At 36.0% G+C, this 19,802-nt stretch overlaps 1 protein-coding gene across 1 annotated transcript in view; it reads right to left on the bottom strand.

Annotated features, from left to right (window-relative positions):
• Window positions 1-19,802, bottom strand: part of FCHO2 (FCH and mu domain containing endocytic adaptor 2) — a 217,271-nt gene that overhangs the window by 96,791 nt on the left and 100,678 nt on the right. The window contains exons 9-11 of the mRNA XM_067568645.1: window positions 7,456-7,500; window positions 5,718-5,790; window positions 788-812 (exon numbers count right to left, since the gene is read on the bottom strand). Of these exons, the coding sequence (XP_067424746.1) occupies window positions 788-812; window positions 5,718-5,790; window positions 7,456-7,500 (143 nt within the window). The remainder of the gene's footprint in view (window positions 1-787; window positions 813-5,717; window positions 5,791-7,455; window positions 7,501-19,802) is intronic.

Raw genomic sequence — 19,802 nt, 5'->3', positions numbered from 1 at the left:
CTTTATATTATTTGCTTTATTTGGTACAATGTACTTTTTCTTATTTAGCAGAAATGCGGTACTAGATTATTTTTTGGTAATCAAAATTTTCCCCTCTAAAATGTTAATTGTATCATTAAAACAGTCAAGTGCACAGATAATAACAAACAAAAAACAGATTAATTTGGATCCTTAAACTCTTCTGTTTTATAAAACGGAAAAGTACTGAATCCACTGTTTCATTTGGAACTGCTACCTCTTCAAAATTGAGAAGTAAAACTATAAAATACACTATAATGGAGCTGAGAGGAGTGAAACAGTTGCATAAAAATAAAGCTGTGTCTAGTATGCCAACAAGTGAACAAATTTAATATAAATTTCAGACATTATGTCCCTGAACCTATACTGTCACCCATGTGAGTAAATTGTTCAAGCCAAATGGAACCCACTGAAGTCAACATGGCTCTGAAAGGGCACAGCAGTTGGTATGGGCAGATGACAATACAGGGTTAGGATCTTGCAAGAGTATTTACAAGTGTTTACTCCATTAAGTACCTATTAAACTTCCAAAATAAATTAAAAATGATTAAAGTGTCTTGTTTAAAATTTAAAGTGTCTATGAAATATAAATGTATAACAAATTTAAACAATTCTGTCAGCAAACTCTTCCATCTTGAGCAAAAATAACTACTGTAGACACACTCCAATTAAGACATTAGAACAGAACAGTACTTTGTTTTGTCAGACCAGAAGACAAGTCTCCTGACAAGTTGGATTACACACTTGTGTTGGAAATAAGTCTACTTACAACTGAGTCTGCATCTGGACATTCCCTGTAGAAACATAAAGAAAAAAATGTATAGCTATAAAAAATGAATACATAGAGAAGTATTTTATTTATACAATTTTGGAATTTACTTCAGTAGTTTTTAATTTGCTTACAACCCATCCCTTTATACGTAACTCCCAAAAAAACGTTAACATTTTCTTATTTGACTGACATTAATATTAATGAAGTGAATTCTCTTTATTCAGTAACAAGAAAATAATATTAAAATAACTGAAGGTTTAAGCTGAGTTCACCAAAGCAAGGAAATTCACATAAATGCTGAAAATCAAAGCTGACAATCCAGCCTTAACTCACACCGTGGTGCAAAAAAGAAAACAACATAATGGAATGAGTAAAGGCAGGAATGCCAATCTAGATTTTAAGTTGTATCTGTGAATTCCCACATTGTTTGGGTTTAAGGCAAATGTTTAATAATTTTGTGTAGATTTATGTAGTTTGAGAGAATCAGGTCTATGGAGATGATGTGCACATGCAGTAAAACCCTGTCAACAATACTAATGAAACGGTCTGTGTAAAAAATTTACTCATTTGGACAACAACCTGTTCTAGAAACAATTATGACTAGGCTAATGGAGTTTAGAGTTTCCTCTCCCATAATTTGACTTTCTTAGATCATGTCCAAGAATTGTGTGGGCTTTGGAGTCATAGTTCAATATCTCAGAGACAACTGATGTGCAAGCTGTAGAAGCAGTTACTCTTAACTAAATGCCTCAATATGGAATTAGTACACAGGCCTTCTGTAACCTGCATCATGATAAATCAAATAGCAAATGTCACTGTAAATGAACAATATTTTGTTAATTATTTCTTAAAGATGGCTGTATTTACGACAAATAGAAAGAATAATAAAATTGATAACAGATGTATCTTTGATATGCCAAACAGTTAATTCAGACATACAACCTATAGATAATGTCTTCATGAATGGCAAAAGAAAATGTGCAAAGAAATTGAACTATTAATATGGAATTTCAATATCACCTTAGGAAGGGACTTAGAATGAGATGTTTTGCTAAAAAAGAACACAAGAATACAGGGTCTGTGACCAATTTTTAATTCACTTACATTTTACCTTCTTGCTGGCCTAACTAAGATGATAGCAACAGGCAAAGCTATTTAAAAAAAATAGAAACTGAAAGTGATGGCTCAAAGAAAAGAATCATCTGATTTCTCCCATGTGCCTCAAGACATGAGAAATAGGTTTTATAAATTTTGGTATTAAAAAAATCACCTAAACTATACAAACCAAAGTCTAACAAGAGTGATCTATAAACAAGAAGGATTAGAAAGAGATTACTGGAAACAAACTAGAACGAAGATCCATAGCAGGCTACAAAATCAATGCAGCACATATTAAGTGGATTAAAAACTGACTGACTGACAGATCTCAAAAAAGAAAGTGTAAATGGAGAATCATCATCCTGTCAGGGCAGCTCTGTGAGGTCTCACAGGGACATACTCTTGGCCCACTATTCAATATCTTCATCAATGAGCTAGAAAGAAAACAAAATCATTACTGGTAAAATTTGCAGATGACACAAAAATTGGTAGAGTGATAAATAATGATAAGGACAAGCCAGTTCATGAGAATGATCTGGAATCCATGGTAAGCTGGGCTCACGTGAACATGTGTTATAATAAAGCTAAATATAAGGTCACATAACTAGGAACCAAAGATGGGAGGTCACACTTGTAGAATGTAAGAGTGTATTTTGGAAATAGGCAACTCAGAAAAAGTGTTAGGGGTCATGCTGGATAATCAACTAAAGAATAATGTGGTGGCTGAAAAAGGAAATGCAATCCTTGGATGTATACGTAGGAAAATAGAGGGTAGAATTAGGGAGGTGTTATTTCTGTGACATATGAGATTAGTGAGTGAGACAATTACTGGAATACTATTTTTCAGTTCTGGCATCCATGCTACAAAAAGGACATTGACAAATTGGAAAGGGTTCAGGAAAGTCCCACAAGAATGATATGAGGTCTGGAAAAAGCTGCCTTACAATGAAAGGCTAAAGAAGTTCAAATATATTTAGCTTAACATAGAAGTTAGAGGTAACTCGATCACTGTGAATAAATTGTTCCATGGGAAGGAGATTTCTGATAGTATAGAGCTCTTTAATCTAGCAGACAAAGGGACAAAGACAAAACAATATCCAGTGACTAGAAGATGACGCTAGACAAATCCAGATGAGGAATAAGATACTGTAAAAAAATGTAAAAAGAATGATAGGAAATAACCACTGGATTAATTAATTTAGAAATACAATTTGTCTACCGGATATGGAGTGAATTCTTCATCACTTGAAGTCTACATCAAAACTGGATGTCTTGCTAAAAGATACAATCTAGCTCAACTAAAAGTTATGGCTTTGATGCTAGAATCACCAGTGGAAAAAAAAACCCTATGGCCTGTATTATGTTGGAGGTCAAACTAGATGACAATAATGCTCCCTTCTGACCGTAAAATCTATTTCAGATCATACTCAATACTTTAAAATTATGTAATCCCAGTCCTCAAGGAAGCCAAAGATTTCAATTCTAATTGGAGAGCAGGAAATAAAGGGTTTGAAAGGACTGAATACTCCAAGTTCAGTCTACAGTCTTTACACAGGCTTCTTAAGTGGAGAGGCAGATTGAAATTTCCAGCAGTTGACTCTGGTGAGGCTGGAAAGAAATGTCACGTTCAGGAACCTGTTTAGGGGCTTTTGGAAGACTCAGACAGGAAGACTGCTCACCTTCATTTTGGTTTAGCAAACCACTTCCCCATTCTACAAAAAGAATCCAGCTCTAGCACAATCTCTAGAAAGCAAGGATGCAAAGAATTTTGAAAGAGTCACTAGCAATAAACAAGGCTACAGACCTCTATTCTAAAGAAAGAAACTTCAGATTCAAAAACCTCCTGAAACCTGATAATCCAGGAACACTCTCAGATCTTTCAGTGCACAAGAGGCAAGGAAAAAGAGAATCAAGATGAGGACAAGTTAGGGCTTGTCTACATGGTGCATTAGTATGTCGTGCACAAACATGCCCATGTGGACCCTACTGGTGCACACCAAAAGTTCTCTAGTTAATGTAATCCTATTTGAAACAGGACTACATTAATGTACACTAGGGAACTTTTGGTGTGCACCACCAGAGTGCACACAGGACAGTTAGTGTGCACTAGAATTTACACCCCTCTACGGAGGACTAATGCACCATGTGGACAAGTTCTTAGATTACAATAAACAGGGTTATGGTTGAATAATAAAGCTGGTCACAATTTTTAACATTTTTTGCCCAAAGCTTCCAAATTTTAGATTGACTGTACTGAGTTTTGTTTTGGGGGTTTTTTTTGGTCATGTCATCTGTTCTGTATTGCGCAAAACAGAACTGTTCCTAAAAAGATGCTAAGCTGCTTCAAAAGGCCAGTTTCCTTCTGATGCTGAATGAAATGTCTTTTGCCTGAAGACAGTGGTTCCCAGTGTACCCAGATCCAATGGATAATCATGCGAACATACATATAGTGGCTTAACACCATTCAGAAGTCAATATGCCAGACTTCACTGTCCAAGAAATGACTATCCTTCAGTTACAAATCCAGGGGAAATATGACTTTGTACAGAAGGCAGATACAATCACCTGGCCACAGTTGATTTGGAGCTTTCTGGCCTCTAGTCAGCCCATGCAAAAAAAAATAAAAAAAAATGAAGAGCCCTAAGTGTTCCTGAAAATTTTCATTCTTGCCAGATAAAACTTAATTACCCTTGTTGTATCCAAGGAATGAAGCTTCTCAAGGGAATAAGAATCCTGGTTTGAGAACAAGCTAATTTAACAATTCAGTAATAGGGAATATGAGATTAAGCTGAGTAATGAACTCTAGTGAAGGTCAAAATATAATTCTGTTGGCAAAAAATTCAAGGATAATTACACTTTAGCAACTACATTCACACAAGAAAGCTAAATGAAATCAAAATGGCTACTTTACAAGAAAGTAGATGAAAGAAAGCCACAAATACTTGAACAATATACACTGGCAGCAATTTTACATATTACATTTGGTTGTACATAAAGTTTTCATCGGCTTAGCCTGTCAAAAATTTTTAAACAACTCTACAGATTTTTTCTCTAAAAAGGTTTGGGTATTTTGGGTTTTTTTTGCTTATAAACACACAACAAATGTTTTAAAATTCAAATGTTTTCTAAAGAGAAATCCTGAAGTCTCATTTCAAAATAAAATTTCATTTTTGCTATGCTTCTAGTAAACGTCACAGGACAAACACTTGGAAAGGTATGAGCCATAATTATCTAATATTTAAAAGGATATCATTAACTTGATTTTTTTTAAATGCACTTTCTGAGAGAGCATCCTTTAATTCCTCATATTGAAAAAACAATTCCTTGAAAAAAGCATTTAACACTTATTCTGCTCTTCTATTGTTTAAAAGAGTCTTTCATCAAGAGAGAAACTAAGGTCCTGATCCTGCAAATACTTAGGCGCACACACAACTTTACTCATGTGTGCAGAACCATTGACTTCAGTGGATCTACTCAAGCAAGTAAATTTACTCATGTGCTTAAGGATTTGTAGACTGAGGCCTAACTTCCTATGCAGAGCAAACAATGAAACACACAAAGTACTGTCAAATGCACAAAGTAAACAAAACAAAAAATAACTTTTCCCCCACAACTTCTTTCAGTTATAGTAATCTTAGGTGTGTTACTTGCATCTAAAAGAGGAATATATTTTTCAGGGGAAAAAATCCTTTTCAAGTTAATGATTTGCCTTTAAACCTCTCTTGCAAAATTATTTCTTGTCACAAGCATTAGCTAAATATTTATCTCTACAATTATGCTGTTCTATTTTCACTTAGAATTGCATGTTCCAAGTTTGAAATATACTTACACAGATTCTGCATCTTTTTCTTTCTTAATTATTCCTGACAAACCAAAAGCCTTTCTCTTCCTTGGTTTTATCCCTAACAAACAAATGTTTACCATTAGAAGACCACCAAGATGAATTTATATTTAACAATATAGATAATACATTTATGAACACAATTCTCCGTATAACTTTTATATTCATCTTCAATTATTTATTTTCATTATGTGGGTTTTTTTTTTTAAAATGGCTCAGATTTGTTTTTGAGTCCCTCCCCCCACTAATTTGGGGCAGAGGGGATATAAGACTTGCAATTGATTTGATGGATACTGCTCATAGAATCCATAATCTTACATTATTTATACCAATGCAAGATGGCGGACATCTCAGAGTATATGGGTAAAAACTGACAATACAGCAGTAAATGTCAGGAAGATTCCTCTATCAAAAAAACAAAAGAACTTTGTAAAATAAGACAACATGCCACTGAGTCTTATATATTGTACTAATAAAAGATCACAGCATAAAATGGGCAATCCTGCAGACCATCCAGTCTATGCAATTGCCAAAACCCTAAACCTTTGAAATGCTGCAATAACTAGTCAAGGAGGAAAACTAGTCTAACTTCCACGGTAAACCTGGAACTAAATTAGTGGAGTCAAAAGATTTCTAGCATATTTACAACAAAAAGAAGAATAAAAGTAGAATAAAAACTATTCCAAAGGTTAAAGTCCTTTGTATCATAACAATCAATACATTCCGCATAGTAAAACTGACTTGAATTGTACATGATACAAGTATAATTACTAAAAGTTTTATTTTATAATGACTGTATGTCAAATCAGACACCATATAAGACTCATTGCCATGTCTACTCCTCTCTTGAATTTATGCTGAAGTAAATCTGACTGCCTCTTCCACAGGTCTGAAAATATGGGACTGACTATATGCCTCCACAAACAGCTGGGTAAGATGCAAAACTATGCCTTTGATTCCAATCTTCCCAAATATCCTCTTAGTTAAAGCAAGGTATGTTTAAGCAAGGCAGTTATATAATCTGGATATCTGGAACAATAAGTCAACAACTGTTCTGCCAGTTTGAGAACAATACAAAATAACAACATTCCCCTTACAAGCAGCACATTAGGTGGCATGGATAGAGAGGAGGGATCTCCCCAGTCTTGGAAATTTTCTGGCTGAGATAACTGGAGTCCTCTAAATCAAAAAGCTACAACTCAGCTGTTTATAAAACAAAAAGGAGGCAGACTGATGGAATCCTTCCCCTCTGGAACAATAATAATTCTTCAGTATATGATCTGATATTCATCTTTCATCTTGTCCATTTCAGAAAGCACACTCTTTCTTATCCATTATCAAGCTAAAAACCATTATGATTGTGGTGTGAGACTATACTTCTCAGAATGGTGCTTCCCCGATAAACTGTCAGAATATTATGAAAGTCCTTTTGGCAGCTTACTTTGGATAACTTACAAGTGTTAATCATTAGTGCATGAGGTCCAATATTCTAGAAACAGAGGGCCAAATGGCTCACAATCAAATGGTTATGGAAGAAAGTACTGCTGTTTATGAGAAACATTTTGCTCCTTTGGAAATTGTACATTAAGTCTTTATAATGGTACTGCATGTTTTCTTGAATACCAGTTTAAAACAAATAATGCATTACTCAAAAATATCAATTACTTATTAGCCTTTCAAATTATTTAATAGTATACACACACACACATACAGAGCATGAACTCACCTTCAATTGCACTAGCTGTGTTGCATTCTTCAAATTCAATAAGACCTTAAAGGAAGAATATTGAAAATTAATATTAATCCAACTTAGCTATTGGTTTTAATTTTAAAATACATTTTCTGAGCTGTTTTTGATAAGTGGCATTTTTTTTTTCTGAACAGACTGGATAGTTTAGTATGCAGTGTTGTTGGAGTTATGTTGGTCCCAGGGTATTAGAGAGACAAGGTTGGTGAGGTAATAATACTACCTCACTCTGGATAGTCTAGAACCTAAAACTCAGATTACATCTCAGACATGCCAACTGCACTGTGGTCAGTCAAGCTGCAGAGTCTTACAAATATAATGATAAATATATAATTACATAATTCATCTGATGTTCAGTTTTCAAATTTGAATATTGAAATATCAGGGCAACAATATTACATGATCAGGATCCATATAGAATGTGTGTGACTACCAATAAGAATATTGCAAGTACAATTTAATGTGTTACATTCAAAGTAGCTAAGTTAACACCATTTTAGGACACCTAACCTTTTACCTTTCGTTGACTATATAGTCAAATATGCAACCATAATATTGTATTAATATTAAGTCTTGAATTTAATACCTTTTCAAGAGAAAATAAAAATAAAAATGGAAAACACATAACTACAGAGTCATACAAATCTGTTTTATTCAAGTTCATTCTTCTCTATTTTTTCCAGTTTATTTTGTGCATTTTACAGCCCCTTGTTTGTAGTTAGTTCTCCTGTTTCCCCTGAATGATCAATTATTTTGACAGCAAATAGTTTTGTTCGCTGGGTATTTTATACTGCAAGAGCAGAGAGAAAAACATTTTTAAAAATAGGGAAAAGATTGTAAACATGATAAAAATACCAGAAGGCATCAGGACAGGGGCAGTACTTAAATTACTTGTAACTCATTGTTTGAAACAGAACAGATTTCAAGTGGTCAGTATCCTTTTAACAGTGGCATTCACCATCCTGGACACTACCCTTTAGACACTGAAGATATGTCTGCACTGCAACATAAGACAGTGCTTGAGCTCTCCCCCCGCCGGCCCTTGCACTAACCCAGCCTCAGACCCAGGGTTCAAGGACACTGCAGGGCAGAAGTGTCTGAGCTGTAGTTAAGCCAGTACCCAGGGTCCGAGCCCTATTGTTTTGCAGTGTAGACGCAACCCTGCATGACTCAGGTCCCAGGAGTCAGCTGGAGTATCCCTCAATTCCATAGGACAACTTCCTTAGTCCTCTCTATCCTAACAATCTGCAATCCATTCTATTGAAAACGGAAGCCACCTACTCCTCCTCTTTACAAATGGCAGCAGCTCATGTTAAGCCATTCCCTTCTGACCACTGATCTGCAAGTACAAGGCCTTTCAGGTTCATAACATTTCAGACATGTTCAGAACATATCAGACAGCCTTCTGGGTTTGCAATGGAGAGCTACCTGAGCAAGACTTTTACAAAGAGAGCTGCTTCCTGGTCACGTGCAGAGTGGGTAGTGAAATTTTCCCACAGTGCACCACAATCCTGGGCTAGATCGGCCACATTTCAGGGGAGGCACAGGTGCACGATAAGGACTCTGGGATATTGTTACTTTGACTCGGTTCTGCGCACTGCAGTGTGGATGCCAGAGCCCTTGGTTTAAGCACAGGTTAGAAAAGTCTTAATATAGGATTAAAATACAAGGTAGATGCTCAAGCCCAAGGCTCCTAACATGGGTAGGCTGACTCAAGTCCCATTAACCCTGAGCTTACATTACAGTGTAGACATATCCTAAATTCTCTGGGGGCAGAAACTGTCCCTTCTATGTGTTTGTGCAGTGCCTATTATAATTGGCCCAATCTCTGTTTGTTGTCTGTATTGTTGGAGACATACCTGCTGACAGATATTTTGAAATAAGTTATCAAAATAATTGAAACTGGCATGAATATATTGTGTTATTTTGACTAATAAAATATGCAGAATTTTAAAATACTGCATTGTGCATAGATTTTTAAAAAATGTTGGTGCACAATTCCTCCTGGAGTAAGACTTGTACACTGCAAGTTTGTTTGTTTTTTTTAAAACAGTATAATATAGAAAATTATACTGTAGTTAGAGAAGATGTCACACTTCAACACTAAGAATTCATTAACAACCCATCAAGGTTTCTATATTTTGTCCATTCCACTTGCCACCACCTGCCTTTGAAGATTATTTCACAGTCTAATAATCTGGTATTTCAGTAGACAAACACCTATTCTATTCCCGATTTGGCAATCTTGAGAACTACTTATTGTACTGGACTGTATCAAAGTGTATACAGTGCGCAGCTAGATGCAAAAATATATACCACTGCTATAGCACAGCCGGAGGGTAACAAAAGGATGTATAACTGAGACCATATCAACATCCAGCAAAACAGAACGCTTTCTCCTAGGCAACTATAGACAGTAGGTGGTGTTATGCATGGACACTGCTATATGACAGCTTAGCATCAATGGGGAAACCAGAAGCACTCCTAAACTATGTATTGGACTGACCATTTGTGTTTGTGCATATTCAGCCAATGGAGTCTGCACTGTGACTACAAAAACCTCAAAGTGCTTTCCTCTGCCAACCAGCATAACCTCCCTCTTTTTTAGGTTCTGCTTCAACCAGACAGTCTTCATTTGTGAGCTGATCTCATCTAAGCATGTGGCCAGCCTGATGGCAATGATTTTGTCCTATCTTGCATAGGTTAGGAAGAGCTGTGAGTCATCTGCATATTACTGCCACTTGAGTTCATATTGTTTCACCTGTTTTTGTACAGGCTGTATGGAGATGTTGATGTAGATGAGTTCACCTAATCATCATGAAGCAGACAGAAGTCCTTATCAACAACGCCACAATAGCCAAGGACTGAATACAGGACAAACGAAGAAGCCCACATAGGGTCATCACAGAGGGCTGAAGAAGTCTCAGTATACACAACCGTATGTTTAGAAGGTGAACTGAGATCCTAGCTGCACAAACTCCCTTTCCTATAGAACCCAATGGTGCACAGGCTAATGCCAATGACCATGGGAGCCAAAGATTTAAAAGTGAAGATAAATTATTCACTGCAACATCCAAAGGAGAAAAAATGATTGTTTTTAGATACAGGATGTAATATTGGCGCTGAGAGGGCTAAGCCATCTCCTGAAGCAGACTGACTAGCCGAAGTCTTCAGAGTCAGTGCCACAATGGGGCACACAATCTCTAATTTAAATCTCTAGGTGCTACTGCAGTACAAATAAATAGTAATATCTCTCGATCAATTATAAATACACTCTTTTCCTAAATAGATATGTGATTATTCCTTTATGGGCTTATGGTTCGGCCAGTTCCAGGTTCTAAAATGAAGTTGTTTGAGAGTGATTTCCACACACACACACAAAATCTGTAACTTGCATTTATTTTTGGCTTATTCTGATAACTATAACAGTAGTGAAATTTAGTTCACTTTCCCAATTTCCTGAATTATTACTCAGTCAGGTCAAGCATGGACAGTTTCAGCCTACTCTTAATAGTTTTACCAGAAAGGGAAAAAAGGTTGAATTGAACCCTTGTTAACTATAGAATTGTAAGTTAGAGCTGCAAACATTCTATTATTATATGACAAATATACATAAATACATTATGCTTATGAATTTAAACAACAGTCACAAAATGCAAAAGCTACATTACTAGATGAAATTTAAATTCACCCACATTGCACATATTGTATGTAGTATTTGAAATTATTTATTAGGCTGTTAAACATTTATATATTTTTTATATTCAATATAGGTGAGTTACTTCATTAGGAAACAGTTACTTACATTTCTTGAATTTTTTAAAATGTATATTAACATTGTATTATTCTGTTTCATTTTTTAAAAAATGCAAAGATATGAATGTCTACCACCCACTGTGCTAAATTTCTGCAATTGCTCAAAGTAAAAAAAATTATATACTGGGATAAATCTGGAATGTAATAGTATTTTAAGTGCACACTCACCTAATTAATAAACACTACATAATGATATAGCCTATAATGCTGTTTAAACTAAACAGAAATCATTTATCACACATGGGCTAAAGTATATTGGAAATTGCTTATGTCTTTTTTTTTAAACACAAGTCAGGAGTTCATTACTCATTGAGTGCTACTGTGACACCCTGTGTCTGACAACAACAGCCCCCAAACCCCATATTTACCAATGTCATATAATACAATAGGTTCTGTAAAAAGTATGTCGTTTGATATTATTTTAAAAGTCTTGATCTGCTAAACATTAATATCCTGTTGGATTGTATGTGCTACCATAGTATGTGAAGTTATAAAATATTGTTGTAAATGCTACTAGAACATATTGTGAAGTGAGAACCACCCTAAACCAGCTTTTCAAGTACAACAATGAAGTAACCAGACGTGCTAGTGGCCCATCAAGGGAGGATTCCACTACCAGAGATTGTTTATAGTGAAGGCTTCACTGTAGGATGCACATTGTCAATGGGGTTGCTTGACCAATGGGAAACAGCCACCATGTCACATGCCTGAACTGTTCTAGTAAGCTGGGCATAGCTATAAAAGGGGAAGAAGGACAACACTTGGCATTTCTCTCCCCCCAACTCAACACCTGAAAGAGCATCTGGAAGACAAAGAACTTTGGACTGGGGAAGCAGAGTCCCGGGGGCTGAGGGGGAAGCACACACACTGCCTGTGAATTGAGGGTTGGTAGTCTGCATGTACTATCCCTCAAAGTGAGATAATTTTTAGATTCAAATCCTGTTAGTGTATAGAGCTTACACTGCGATCTTACATTTATTTCTTTGGTAACTTCTTTTAATCTCTTTACACTTGCCATTTATAATCACTTAAAATTTACTTTCATGTAATTAATAAACTTGTTTAATATTTTATCTTAACCAGTGTGTTTTTGAGTGAAGTGTTTAGGCAAACTCTGCTCAGTAACAAAAGCAGTTGCATAACTTCCCCACATAAATGGGGAAGTAGATTTAATCAGCTTATACTGGATAAATCTTTGCCCAGCACAGGACGATATTTTCTCAGGGTGCATTCTTGTGTACTTAAGCAGGGAGAGCATTCTTGGTAACTCAGTTGGGTGTGGGTGCCAGTTGCTGTCGGGTTGGGTGATAATCAGGTCTAAAGAGAATGTCTGTGTGTCACTAGCCAGAGTAAAGTGGAGAGCTCACCCCAAGGTAAATAGTTGATAAGGGTACCTAGCAGTTCCACAGCTCCCAGGCTGTATCCCAGAGGTCTGCATTTAGTCACAGCTACCCACATATATCATTTCAACTTTATAAAAAGTCTATTGAAGACTACTGCATAGGTCCTTTCTAACTGAGAAAGACTTAGATATTACCATGATGGACACTACAGAAAACTAAGATAAGGAGGAAAACAGAGTAACATGGATAGAGAAATTCAGTCAGGCTTTTTAAAAAAAGGAAAAAAAGGGGGCGGGGGATTTTTAAAATAGCAGAATGATTTGCTTTTAATTCAAAAATGACAAATGATTTCACTTCAAATTAAATTATTTGAGGCCAAGTCTAGAAAGTTTCAGGCCAAAAGTAAGACACTTGAGAAAATTATGAGTTATTCAAAAAAAAGAAAGTCCGTATTGGAAGTCCATATATAATTTAATGAAAATGATTCAAAACACACATGCAGGAAAAATCATCACATTTACAAGAAGCTGAACTGAAGGCTCACCACTCTCTCTAACCTTTAAAGCGGAAGGATGAGAAATGTAATGATCAGTGGCCAACCCTGCCACAGGATATGCATCCTAATTACTTTGATGTCAGTGGGAGTTTGGATGCATAGCCTATGACAAGGAGAGGGCTTCAAAATACGTAAGTTCTAAAATTGGGTGTAAATTATCTCATCTACACTTTAACAGAAACCATTTTTGAAGAAAGGCTAATGAAAGCTTGTAGGTATACATTCCAGAAGCACTCTAGATAGAGGACAGCATGGGAGGCAGATACAGATGGAGAAACAGGCTAATTGGTGGATAAGGCTAGAGGCATTGGTAGCATGCAAAAGACAGGAGCAATAGATCAGTTACGCCAGAGCAAATAAGCAGGGAGTGGCTGAGCTGTAAAGGGCCTAAAAGGTGAGGACAAGAAGTTTGAATTTAATATAATGGAAAAGGGGAAGTCAGTAGGGTGACTCAAAGGAGTAGGAAAATTAACCAAATACTACCTGTAATAAATGGTACTGGCATAAATTAATAAACCACAGTAAGTGTCTTCAACTCATGACATCACTCCCAGAATATCACAATATCTACTGTCTGCCCTCAAGCTAGAAAAGATGTGTGAATGCATGGAGTTTTTTGTGAAACTTCAAAAGGACAGAAAAGGCTGGCCAAAGATATCGCGATATTAAGATCACTCTAAAACTGCCAGGGCAGCTCTGTTCTGTCCAACAATAATGGTATATAAATCTGTAACTGCTATGTGTTGCAGACAGGTAAAGGAATCCCCTGATTACCAAGCACCACGCTGAGAAAACAGTTTCTTAACTATTTACAAGTTTATTTGGGGCAAAGGGGATGTGGGGTTTTACGAGGGAAAAAGGAACAATACATATAACAGAACTATCTACTTTCCTTAACAGGGGAATTTAAGCAGATTAGAAGGAGAACAAGACACAGAGTACACTAGATAACGATTATATGAGTTTCAAAAGTATAATCAAATTAATGTTACTAATACCTGAAAACTATAACAAGAATACTATTTAAAATCTTACCACCACGAGGAACAGGGTCATGACGCCTGACCAATGGGGGACACGAGAAAAGCTCAGGTTCAAAACTCGGACCGGTTACACTCGACTCGACTCTCGCCCAGCAGAGGACTCAGGGGCGGGAAGAGGTAGCAGCTCCAGGGGATCAGTCTGGCGGGCCGACAGCTCTTCTGCCAGGCCCGCCGAAATGCAGCAGTTATTATGCACTCGGGCTATGCTTGGTACATGAGGGGTGTGCAATATTTGTAACAGCCGATGGCTGCCCCTGTTCATGAGAGGTGTGTAGTATTTGTAACAGCCGATGGCTGCCCCTGGGCTTTTTGCAACGTCCCATTGTTTGCCATTTCAGACGTGCTATCTTAGGTGTGTCAGTAAAGGTCCCAATAAGGTCAGGTCTCAGGTCTACTGTAATTGCCGAGCGGGAGGGGGCGAGCGGGGGCGAGTGCCGGTCACTAGATATTATACTGTCGCCACACTATGATGTATGTATAATTTACTTTTTGATTCCTGAATGGAAAAGGATATAAACAACGCCAATAAAATAGCATTACTAAATACAGTAATACAGACCATTCTGTTTGGGGAGTGTCTTTTAGATTCTTTGTCCCTTGTCTAGTGGATACTGGAAATATCTTAAAGAAGATGCACTCCATCTCTGAAGATGAACAGACACAAGTGTTTTTAAATGACAACAATCTTAAACGTTCTACCTAATTAATCTATGAGGTGGCACTAATGGCTTGAAGACACTTATATCTCTTGTCAGCCAGAGAAGGGTGCTACAACAAGTCAATTGTGTGTGCTTAGGGGAGGAGAGCGGGGAGAGAATCTAGAACAACAATTTTGGCTATGACCTCAGCTATAGGTTAGTGGGATATAATCACTTAACTTCAAATTTATTTAAACTTCAAATTTCACTTAAACGTCAAAAAAATTCACACACACACACACGGTAATTCTTTAACAAATAAAAGAAGCAATAATAATTAAAAAAATTATTAAATATTGCTAGCAAAGAAATATATATCATTATATTGCACATTCAAAAATAGCCTTTGAGATATCTTGTAAGTGTACTACAGACTGGGAAATCCTGACAAACTGAAAAATTAATCAAAACAATAGTCAAATTATTTTTTCTATTTAAAACTATTCTTTTATGAACTGCATTTCACTTCATTGAAAAAAATTAGCTTTTCTTCACAACCAGTTTATATGCATAAGCATTTTAAAATTTGTATCAACCTAAAACTTATACAATTGCAAAGAAAAAATTGCAAAGTTACTTGTAGTTACCAATGCGATAAGACAATATTCTTGTTTTTGATGAAAACAAACGTTTTTTTTCCTTTGACATGAAATCATGCATGAAAGGAGGACAATTTTTTAAAACTGCATATGCCTCTCATGCTGCTTCAAATGGCAAAGCTTTGCGTGCCTGGCTCAGCGCCAGTTGACAGCTCAGCAGGATATCAATGCTCATTCTGACCCCCCTTGCAGCGTGTCACTTTTGAATTGTTTTCACAGTAGAAAGTTTATTCAACCTCTCTCTTGAATGCAGTGGACCAACTACCATTCTGCAATTTAATCATAGCAGGACAAGTTATTTTTTTGACAGCACTAAAGCCAGAGAGCAATTCCTAATGAACAGCTTGATACAAGTGGAATTTTGACTGTTTTAGCCTCAATTAATTCTGCTGTCAAAACAAATGACTGTTCTTAGTGCTTAGATGTTAAGCTGGATCAAAAAGGTCAATTTTGTGTGTACACAAACACATAAGCAATCTTTTGCTTGGTATCATCTGATGCTATTTCATGTTTATTAACAACAAAACATTAAAGGTTTCAAACTGAGAAAACAAATGCAAAATAAATTTGTCAGCTACAGTATAATTTTTAACAGCAACATTCCATTTTAACTTCCTGTCTGATGAAAAATGGAAGATAAATCTGTTTCCAAATTTGCAAACAGACAGTGAAAGAATCACTTTCAGTTTTAGAACATCTAGTTTTAGAATAACCAATTATTGAAAGTTTATTTTTAGAACTGATCAACTGAAGTGTAAAGGTGAACGGAATTACTTATCTGTAAAAAAATGTATTTAGAATACAGTATTTACCATGCCTGGGTCAAGTGGCCTTAAGCAATTATTCTCTCACTAAATGTATTAAATAAAATTTAAATATATATATATTTTATTTTATAGCCAATGCACGTCATCTCTGAAAATGAATGGACATATAACGAAAGCTATACAAGAAATATTACAACTAAAGTGAAAACAGGGCTGTGTGGTCAAACTAAGGACAATTTTTTAAAATTAATGCAGTTGTAACTATATTCTATTACATTTTATAAGAAAATGTTTCCAAAAGTGTAAGTAAAGGATTTTTGTGGGTGTTTTACCAAATGAACAAAGGAAAATGTACCCAAGGCCTGACCTCATGATCCAATAGAAAGCATTATGGAACATATAACTGCCTCATCTAGATTCTTAAGTGGTTCCCAACATAATACTACTTGAGTGCCTAATCACACGTTATCATGCCCCCATGCTTAAAGACTCAGACAACTTTCTCACTGAGGCTGAAAGACTATATGGAATCTCTCTTTTTGTCCATGTTGAACGAAGAAAAATGTCACATTGTTGGGACACAGATTCCCCTCCTTTCAAGAAAGGGCAGGGAACAGTAATGGAACATAAAATTATAATTAATAGTAATAATTTATACAGCACTATTCTTCAAAAGGCTCTTGGCATTCTTCTTCCCTTTTAAAGATGAAGAAATTAATATAAAAAGTGGTTGTACCTGGCCCACTTTCACTGTACAAGTCGGGGTCGGGGTCAGGACTAGGACACAGACATTAGTCTCCTTAAACTAGCTCAGAATTTATTAAACTGTTTATTATCAGAAAGTGGAGATCATGAAACCACAAGTCTCTTGTAATGTTACTCCACTAAACTCAAAGGAGGCAACTGGCTAAACTTGTTCAGTTAAAATTAAAATATTTTATTTCTCATTTGGTCTCCAAAGAACTACATAAGAAAATTTTCAGTAAAAAACAATTTGACCACTACATCAAAAACATACTGGGATATATAGCCCAGCAAAGATGGACTTGGAAAGATGAAGAATTCACTATCTTTCAATATGCCAGCCTAGACAATGGAAACTTCAACAATAACTTATGAAAAACAGATATATAAAACAAAAGGATTGTAAGACTGCATCATGTCTGACCCACTGGCTGAAGGCTGCAGATGCATTATATTGAAAGCCTGTAATGGAATACTTTATTCCAAATACATTTTTTTTTTTTTTTTTACAGATAAGTAATACCCATTCATTTAGATTAGATACCATGGAATAATGTTATCCTCTCCAAATTATATGACAGCTTTCTTAATACAGTCTTTAACCTAAAACAATCAAGACTTAGAAGGCTGTTAAGAATTCATATGGTGCCGTTCCTAAAAAAATGAATAGGTCATCTGTTTTTAATTTCCTGAATCCTCTTTAAATATACATATAAAGCCCTCTGTATGCAGAGTGTGTGATGGCACTTGCTCTGTTGCACCTTGGAGGAATATCTGATCTAACTGAAAAGATGATTTCACTTTGGAAAAGAAAGAGGATACTGACTTAACCATGACTATTTTGTCCTGATGGAAAAAAACAGGTATAGATCTGTGTTTGACAACTCCCACAAGTGATTGGAAAAAGGCCACTGAGAAGTCTTCTGAAGAGTGAAAAATCCCTCTAAATTTATTCTTTGCAGTTCAGAGGAAGCATGTGAGCCATTTTACCAAAAAAACCTCTCTCATCACTTTCAGAAGAAAATCTATGCTCTAGCTTGCCTATTTAGGGCCAAAGAGCTGCTACTTGGAGCTTGAGGCAATGAAAACTTGGGCTTTTATCATGCCTGTCATTCAAACCAAAGGATGTTATGAAAAATATGTCAATAAAAAGATTTAAGTTTTCTGTTCTTGTATCAGGCACTGAAGAGCCCTTAATACGTAAACATCAGGCAAGTGCACCAGTACGTAAGTCACCAGTTGCAATAAAAGTCAATTCCTTCATGTGTACCCTCTAAGAACGAGATTCACAAAAGTGATCAAACCAGGATTCCCTTGGTGAACTGGGCTCTGGAGTCAGGAAATGATATATGAAGAAAAAGGCAAGCTACTGAATCTCCAGGAACCAAGTCATAGAGTTTAGGGCCAGAAAAGACCTTATCTTATCTAGTCTGACCTGTACATCAATGCTACTGACATCACTCAGTCACCCACACACTAAACCGAACAACCAGAACGAGACCAAAATATTATAGCTTTCAGGAGACTAAACTATTGTGCCCCACAGGCAGAGAACAGGAGGGACCAAGATGCAACAATGCCTGAGGCCCCTGAAGTAACAGGGAATTGATTAAGTAATATATACACAGATGATCCCAGCAAGTGACCCACCCCCCATGATTCAGGGGAAGGTGAAAAATACCAAAGAATACAAGCTTTCCCAGGCCAATCAGGAGTTAGCAGAAATCCTCTAGAACTTCACAATCTTCTGAAAGAATTAACTGCTCTCCTTCCCCTGACTGGTAAAGTTAAATTCCTAATGGTTAGGGATCTGTTTATTCCCAGGGATAACAGGTCCAGAAACTTAGGAGAACCCCATATCTATTACCATGTTTAATCAGAAAATATTGAAGTCCACCTGAAGCTTATTTTTGGCTAGTACCTTAAATGTCCCTTGGTACATCTTTCTTAAAAATAATAAACCCATATAGTTTTTTTAAACCAAAATTCTACTAACAAGACAAATTACTAGTCCCTATTGAGGTCTACATGCATACTGTTTAAAACCAGTCATCCTTGAGTTTTAAAAATGGATTAAAATATTTCCAGTATTAAATAATCAGAACCTCTTATATGTTTTGTTGCAAACTCAAATGTCCAACAGATTTTGATGCATATGGAGGCTATTTGCAGAAAACATTATCAGCAACCGACCCATCTCAACCTTAATTATATAATTTAGACAATAAAATGAATATAATTTAATATAACTACATTTTTAAAAGCTAGGAACCTATAGTGAAAGTTATAGCTGTTGAATATATATGTGCTTTTTGCACAAAAAAGCAAGCCTAAAAGTTGAGTACATGAAACTAAGGAGGGTGGATCAATAGGTAATTATCTTACAAGAACACTTGTTTTTAAATATATAAACAGGAAACTCTTGCTTGATGCAATTTATGTAATATTTAATCAACATAAAAGCTTTTTCAACTGTGCATATACAGAAATGAGTTAATTTCATAACATCAGGTGGGGAAAAGTATCTAAACGTCTGCTGCTCACTTTGCTACTGCTTTGACTTTTTTTTTTTCCTGTTCCTGCTTCACACCATTCAGGTGACAGGTCAAGGGGGTGCCTCATTGTTCCTTCATCTGACAAAATGAAGAAAATCAATATCCAGCCTTTAAAAATGGAACTACTGGTGCAGAAGGACACTACACTACCAGCAACTCTACGACAATGGAGGAGCCAACAGAAAAATACTGTGGACTCTATACT

This window comes from Emydura macquarii, unplaced genomic scaffold, assembly GCF_026122565.2.
Source record: "Emydura macquarii macquarii isolate MOO-44397 ecotype Brisbane River unplaced genomic scaffold, CSIRO-AGI_Emac_v2 contig_2897, whole genome shotgun sequence".
Lineage (NCBI taxonomy): Eukaryota > Metazoa > Chordata > Testudines > Chelidae > Emydura > Emydura macquarii.
The sequence above is the reverse complement of the archived record's forward strand: the minus strand, read 5'-3'. Positions and strand labels throughout refer to the sequence as shown.